The 8,035-nt window shown below is 41.0% G+C and overlaps 1 protein-coding gene across 1 annotated transcript; it reads right to left on the reverse strand.

The window, feature by feature from the left end:
- Positions 1 to 1,282: 1,282 nt before the first annotated feature.
- Positions 1,283 to 4,066, reverse strand: LOC117708253 (oogenesin-3-like). Its single transcript, XM_034501727.1, has 3 exons — positions 3,780 to 4,066; positions 2,772 to 3,353; positions 1,283 to 1,850 (listed from the first exon to the last, which is right to left on the reverse strand). The coding sequence occupies exons 1-3, from the start codon at positions 4,064 to 4,066 to the stop codon at positions 1,283 to 1,285; spliced, it is 1,437 nt and encodes a 478-aa protein (XP_034357618.1).
- Between the last annotated feature and the right edge of the window lie 3,969 nt (positions 4,067 to 8,035).

Here is an 8,035-nt window from a genome sequence, read left to right on the forward strand (position 1 = left end):
GAGCTAGATGGGTGGGAGTCTTCAGGTTGGTAACAGAAAAGAATCCTAACTGGTCTAAAAGTGTAGAAATCACTCTTATCTGCTGGGCCATCTCTCCTGAACCTAAGGTACTCTGTTTGAGGTAGGGTACCAAGTGAAGGCCAGGTACTCAGTTGGCTGGAAGTAGAGGATGAGTTTACTCTATAGGCTGGTATCTTCTGGACAATATAGCCTTAAACACAATGTGTGTGTGTGTGTGTGTGTGTGTGTGTGTGTGTGTGTGTGTGTTTTCACTGTGAACTGCTGAGGCAGAGGTCTAAGGCTTTGGAAACAGTGTCTTGACCTGAAGCTGAACCCAGAGACAATGATCCAGAAGATGCAGAATGAATTTCCTTCATAGGGTACTTTTTGCTTGGCAAAAACACTGGCAGGGCCTGGAGATTAGGAATCCCAGATGTGCTTGAGGCATGACAAGCCTGCTTATCCTGTCTCTGCATTTCTGTGAATGAAATGACCAGCAGAGGGTCCAGCCCCTAGGGGACAGTAGACAGTATGCATTGTGCTGAATAGGTTGTGTTGTGATACCACACTTTCACTGATAAAACTTTGCAATATTTTGATAGAGTACATTGCCCCATTGTCATTGGAAATCCTACAATGGCCCATCTCTGCAAGCACTGATGAAATTTAAGTTCTAATAAACACAAACTGTTTCTAGAATGTGTTAACTTTCAGTCTTGTGTAGGAATGCTTTTTGGGCTCCCAATCCCATCCCATCCCAAGGATGGTTCTCTACAGACAATGGTTTTTAAGAGCCCTTCACAATTAGTTTGACAGTATTGTGCACATAACAAACCAAGGAGACAACAGTGGGAAGTAAAAAGTAGAAGAAAATGTCATAATTGCCTTTAATGCATTTTGTCACCAACAAGCCTCAGATGATAACTTCCTTGGTCATACATCAGGACATCATAGAACAGCAAACGTGAAACTGAGGTCAGTGACATGGGTAGCACACAAGAGGAGACCAATCAGTTCATAGACTGGCCTTATATTTACCAAATGGGGAAGCCAATGTGGATCCTGGACTGATGGAGGCATATTTAGACATGCAGAACTGTCTTTCTGATTCCACAAGACACCCATTTGTACTATCCTATTGTCCTTCATATCAAATCACCGAGGTCTCAATTCACTGAACACCATTTTGATTTTATTACAACTAAAGCCATGAATTCAGGGACTCTCTGGTGAATGTACTTCCTCAGATTTCATTTCTCAGCATCCAGAATCAATCTCCTATTTACTGCCAACAATGACAAAGGCTAGTCTTTGTGTCATAGACACAGCATCCCCAACAATTAGGGCAGTTAGCTGTAACAAACATGATTGTCTTGGGCTGCCTTTTGGCCATGAGCACTTGTACCAGCTGAGGACACAGCTGTGTAAAACTCTCTACCACAACATAATGCCAGGGATCATAACACTCTTTTGGGGCAGGGTACACCTCTACAGTCAAGTTGCTCAGACTGGCCATGCATTGCAGAAGGTCCTTGAGTACAGGAGTGGAAAAGTAATTGCCATTGAAAATAATACTGTTGAGCTGTGAGCACTGGCTCAGGGCTGGCAAGAGGACTTTGAGCTGAGAGTCCTTCATCCTGCAGTGCTCAAAGTGCAGACTCTGCAGAGTTTTAGATACATTCTCTAGGAGAATTCGGAGACTCTTGAAACATGACTCAGTAAACTCTATATCATTGAAGTGCAGTTGTTTCAGTTGATAGAGGCTCTGACACTTTGATAGGTGATCCAGTTCTGAGGTTGAGAGGTGGAATAAAGTCATAGAGAAGGACTCCAAGGGGTTCTTCAGGAATCTAGAAAAAGAACAAGAAATTGGTTCTAGCTCATGTTGCTGGAGGACACTAATAAGATAGACACTGACAAAGGAAGCCACATATGTAGAGTCAATCTATGCTTCTGTTGAACATACACCTTGAGAACAAACATGTTGGTGTCTGATCATAGCATTGTCTACTGAGGCATATTACAATCACATGGGATGGGCTCAGACCACAGGTCTGAAACTCTCCATACTCACTCTGTCAGAGAACTACAGCTTGCCTCATCATGCCAGAAGACCATACATAGAAAGGACTAGCCCAGAAAGGTTCTGTCAACATCATGGCCTGTGTTCTGCAGAGTTTATTTTTGTCCCTGCTATCTCCACAGTTTCCATCCTTAATTTCAGTGTTCTACCCTTGACTCTGATGACCCCCACCCCACTGTCACAGATTTCTCATCTACTTAGTCCCAACTCAAGTTCAAAATATCCTTCCATTTAGGGAGAATTAGAGGCTGACCAACTCCAATAGAGGAACAAACTGGTTCCTGTACATGTATATCTTTGTAGAGGGCAAGTGTGGAGCCTCTCCAGCTCAGGGCTCTCTGCTCTGTCTGTTTCTTTCCATTAGCTTTGCCTGGATCCCAAAGAGGAATATGCAAAGCATACTTAGTGCATCTGATCCACACAATGGACCTGTTTGCAAGGCTGCTATCTCAATATCCCCTACCCCAGCTCAGACTCAGCTAAAGGAGTAGGAATGAACCAAGTGAGTTCAGTTAACAGTCCACACTTTGACACTTTAATGAGTCTGTCATTGTAACACCCTTTGTGACTGGAACAACTAGGTGCTCCAAGTAAAAGGAAAGTTTTGTTTTTTTGTTGTTGTTTGTTTGTTTTGTTTTGTTTTGTTTTGTTTTTGCCAGAGCACAAACACCTCACCATCCTTCCTTACCTGAACAAAATTTTCATGTTGTTATAGGAAATGTGGTTACCATTCAAAGAGAGACTCTGGAGATGGTTGAGTTTAGAGAACTGAGAAAAGAATTTGGCAGCACACCTCCTTACATCTGTCACAGTATTCACATCATTACCTTGGAAATGGATTTGATTTAGATTGGATCTGGTAATATTGCTAATCGGGTCAAGGTAATGTGGAAAGAAACGTAGGTTAGTCACGACCTCATGTGAGCATATTTCCAATTCCTCAATATAGATTGGCTGGAAAATGTTGAAGACCTCCTTGGTAATCTCCAGGGGGAAGACACAAATTTTAATTTTCGGACAGATTAGCTGCAAAGATTCACTGTTCTTCTGGGCCCACTGGAGCAAGCATTTTTGGTCTTCTTTCAAAGGGAAGATGAGGCTCAGGTTAGTGACCACCTGCAATAGCTTTGTCGGTGCATAAGTAGGATGGCTCTCTGGGACTTGCTTCTTTCTTAAAGTATCTGCTGAGCACGCTTCATCTTCTCTTCCAGCCCATGCATCCCAAAAATCCTGATGCACATCTCTCAAGTCCAACACTTGAAGCTTCTTCCTTCTGTGATAGAAAACGGTAGTTTTATAATGTAAAACAAGAACCAACATGGAGTCAGCTTAGATCCCACTTGTTGAACATCAACTCCAACATAACACCTCACACCAGGGAAGCAGGGCACTGCATGATCTGCATAGGGAGACATGCCCCACTTCCCTCTATTCAGTTGCTCTTGACTTGTGTCTCTCCCATATCTAGTGTCTGTAGGAAAGCCAGGGAAAGGCTCATCCTACTAGGGCTACTAATACTCTGAGCTGTCCACTATGAGTTTCACTTAGATCAGCTTCCAACTTGAATAGTAATTCCATAAATCCCCAATGTCAATGACATCATTAGCCTCTGTCCTGTTTGATCACAGTCTCTCTGCCCTCATATGTGTCTTATCACTAACCATATCCCCCTCTAGCCATTTTGGGCCTTGCCTACCTGGGATGAACATTCTGGATCACCAGTATATCTATGCCACCCAGCACCGCTTGCATCATCTCCACACCAGCAGTTTTCAGCAATGGTCCCACAGGGAGGTAGGAAAAGGGCCAGGCTGCCACCATTGCCTTCAACATCTGTGTGCATCTGCTCTTGAATGCCTCTATTAAAAGTGGTGGGAAGAGCATAGTGGGGAGGTTTTCCAGATCAGAGAAGTCTATGGCATCTTTCCTCAGCATCGCCTCCAGTGCCAGCTTCAGGAGTGTGGGAAGGTTGTAGGTGCTCATCCTAATAGATATTCAGTCAGAAGGAACCTGGAGAAAGATTTAGGAGACATAACTTCAGGCTAAGTTTTGGAAATCCCAATTCCTCACACATTGCACTAATCAGAAGGCCAGAACCCATGTGTTGGGAGCCAACTCCTAGCCGAAAGCAGCTATCAACTTTGCAGCCATCTCGAGCCATATACCCTGATAGAGACTTGTTTATCAACAGCCTACAACAGCTAGGCACACTCTGATAAACATCTTGTTTATCCCACATATCTTGTTTTACTGTTATTGACCCCAGCTGCAAGGCACACGTGGTAAAGAGTCTTCAGCTGTGTTCCTCTGCTTATGCTTATAAATACCCAGGATTTCCTTGCAATAGAAGACGATAAGAGGGAGACAATAAATGAGAAATGAGACTTGGTCACACACTCTAGTTTTTCTCCATTTTCCCCCTTTTTCCCCTTCTCTCTCTCGCTAGACCCTGACCCGCTGACTGGAGCAGCAGAGCAGTCCGAGGCACCCATACTCTAGCAATAATGGAGAGTACAGTCTGCACAGTTCATTACACACTCTGCACAGCCAAAAGTTCATCACTCAGCATGTAGACTCCCTTGTAAGCAACCACAGTGGAAAAAAATTAACCATTTTCTCATATGATACCAATCCCTGTTTCTCTTAATTGCATGTTTAATCAGAAGGGTTATTCAGGAGCATCAAGTCTGACCAGAGTTTTGTTTCAGAAAAAAAGACACTGAACAAGTTTTCAGGCCCTTTAAGAAAATAGAGCTAATGTCATAGGCCCAACCCAGCCTAATTGTCCTTTCAACAGATTGATCTCTCCTGAGAAGAGCTAAGGAGAACCTGTGAGATCCCTGGCTGTATGTATTACTCAACTATTTAGAGACAAATGTAAGTAGTTTGGGCCTACATTATACTAATTTGGTTAATAAGGTAAAAGATCTGTTAATTCATGGCCACCTGGCTATATAATCAGAGCACATATGAAATGCCAAACCTAACTAAAAGGTGCAATTTTCCCCAGGGTATTTGGAAAGCAGTGATACTGAATGAGAGCACCTGCTCTTGTGAGTCTTAGAGGAGAAGCCAAGTGTACATAGTTTACAGGGAGAAGAGTTTCTCATTACAATTTGGATTCCAGAGGAATAAAGAAAGGAGACAATATATCCATTAGCTCTTCTAAGTCTATCCTGCATCATGATCATTTGTGCCCAGGACATTAATTCTAGTTTCCAGGTGTGGCTGCTGTATACTTTTTTCTCATACACACTTACATATCTTATGCAATGTCTAAAACCTTGGACAAGACTGAAGCAACTACATCCCTATAGCCTTGGTTTCTGTGTCATCTGTGGCTTCCAGCACACAAGTCAAAAGCTAGAAATTTGGGCTTGTGTGCCTGAAGCCTTCTCCAGCATAATTTGTAAAGTATAATTAAGAGAAAATTCCAGTTCATATAATTGCAAAACCATAATCTGTGAAATATAATTTAAAATACTGCAGAAGGATTAATTAATAAAAATAATTCTCACTAAAATTCCAGACTACATCTAGAAAACTGTACACTACCAGAAGGATCCAGAGTTCAAGGCCATCCTTGTCACTTGATACCCTGTTTTTAAAATGAGAAAATTGCATTTTGCCTGGGGCAGACACCTAGCTGGTCTGTTCCCATTAAGACACCATATCCTGACCCATCCTACAGGAACCACTGCACCCAGAGAAGCAGGATTTCCATATCCCAGAGGCAGCCTGAGTCCCAGGAGCTCTTCCACCTAGGAGATCAGGATCACAGGATCACAGATACAGCTAGACTCTGAGGAGTTCTGCCAAAAGCCAGATAACTGGAAAGGCAGGCTTCAGTCAAAGACAGTGAGTTTAGGTGGCACTAGAGATAACCAGATGGTGAAAGGCAAGAACAAGAGTATAAACAACAGAAACCAAGGTTACCTGTCATCATCAGAACCCAGTTCATTCACCATAGCAAGTTCTGGACACCCCATCACACCAGAAAAGCAGGATTGAGATCTAAAATCACTTCTCATAATGATGATAAAGGACTTAAAGAAATACAAGAGAACACAAGTATACAGGTAGAAACCCTTAAATAGGAAACACAAAAATTCCTTAAAGATTGCAAGAAAACACAACCAAACAGGTGAAGAAATTAAACAAAACTAACCAGGATCTAAAAATGGAACTAGATACAATTAAGAAATCTCAAAAGCAGACTACCCTGGAGATAGAAAACCTAGGAGAGATCAGGAGTCAAGGATACAAGTATCACCAACAAAATACAGAGACAGAGAGAGAATGTCATGTGCTGAAGATACCATGGAAAATATTGACACAAATGTCAAACAAAATGCAAAATGCAAAAAACTCCTAAGCCAAAACATCAAGAAAATCCAGGACATAATGAGAAGCCTAAAGCTAAGGATAATAGGTATAGATGAGAATGAAGATTCCCAACTTAAAGGCCAGTAAATATCTTCAACAAAATTATTGAAGAAAACTTTCCTAACCTAAAGAAAAAGATGCCCACAAACATACAAGAACACAGAACTCCAAATAGACATAAAAGAAGTTCCCCCTTCACATAGCAATCAAAACATCAAATGCACAAAAGAAAAAAAAAGAATATTAAAAGAAGTAAGGGAAAAATGTCAAGTAACATATAAGGCACATCTATCAGAATTACAGCAGCCTTCTCACTAGAGACTATAAAAGCTACAAGTTTCTGGACTGAAATCACGGAGACCCTAAGAGAACACAAATGCCAGGCGAGACTACTATACCCAGCAAAACTCTCAATCACTATAGATAAAGAAACCAAGATATTCCATGACAAAACCAAATCTTCACAATATCTTTCCACAAATCCAGCCCTTAAAGGATAATAGATGGAAAACTACACCACAACGAGGGAAACTACAAACTAGAAAAAGCAAGAAAGTAATCTTCCAACAAACCCAAAAGAAGATCTACACAAACATAATTATACTTCTAATGACAAAAATAAAAGGGAGCAACACTCATTTTTCCTTAATATCTCTTATCAATAGACACAATTCCACAATAAGAAGATGTAGACTAAAAGCCTGGATACATAAACAGGACCCAGAATTTTGCTGCATACAGGAAATGTACCTCAGTGACAAAGACAGACACTACCTCAGAGTAAAAGACTGAAAAACACTTTTACAAGCAATTGATCCCATGAAACAAGCTGGAGTAGCCATTGTAATACAGAATACAATCAACTTTTAAACCAGAAGTTATCAAAAAAAAAAAAAAGGACTCTTCATACTTGTCAAAAAAAAAAAAAAAAAAAAACCTACCAAGATGAACTCTATGCTCCAAATGCAAGGGCATCTATGCTCCAAATGCAAGGGCACCCACATTCATAAAAGAAACCTTACTAAAGCTCAAAGCACAAATTGCATCTCACACAATAATAGTGGGGGACTTCAACACCACACTCTCAGCAATGGACAGATCTTGGAAACAGAAACTAAACAGAGACACAGTCAAACTAACAGAAGTTATGAAACAAATGGACTTAACAGATATCTGTAGAACATTTCATCCTAAAAGAAAAGAATATACCTTTTTCACAGCACCTCATGGTACCATCTCCAAAATAGACCATATAATTGGTCACAAAATGGCCTCGACAGATACAAGAAAATTGAAATAATCACATGCATCCTATCAGATCACCACATACTAAGGCTGGTATTCACCAATGACAAAAACAATGGAAAGCCCACATACACATGGAAACTGTACAATGCTCTACTCAGTGATGACTTGGTCAAGGAAGAAATAAAGAAATTAAAGACTTTAGAATGTAATGAAAATGAAGGCTCATCATACCAATGAAAGCAGTGCTAAATGAAAAACTCATTGCTCTAAGTGCCTACAAAAAGAAACTGGAGAGAGCATACGCTAGCAATTTGACAG

Source organism: Arvicanthis niloticus, chromosome 5, assembly GCF_011762505.2.
Source record: "Arvicanthis niloticus isolate mArvNil1 chromosome 5, mArvNil1.pat.X, whole genome shotgun sequence".
In the NCBI taxonomy this organism is placed as follows: Eukaryota; Metazoa; Chordata; class Mammalia; order Rodentia; family Muridae; genus Arvicanthis; species Arvicanthis niloticus.

Coding starts and splice junctions, on each gene's coding strand:
- LOC117708253 (XM_034501727.1), bottom strand. CDS start 4,066: ATGAGCACCTACAACCTTCCCACACTCCTGAAGCTGGCACTGGAGGCG. Junction 3,354..3,779: donor ATCCAGAATGTTCATCCCAG/GTAGGCAAGGCC, acceptor CTATCACAGAAG/GAAGAAGCTTCAAGTGTTGG. Junction 1,851..2,771: donor AACATGAAAATTTTGTTCAG/GTAAGGAAGGAT, acceptor TTCTTTTTCTAG/ATTCCTGAAGAACCCCTTGG.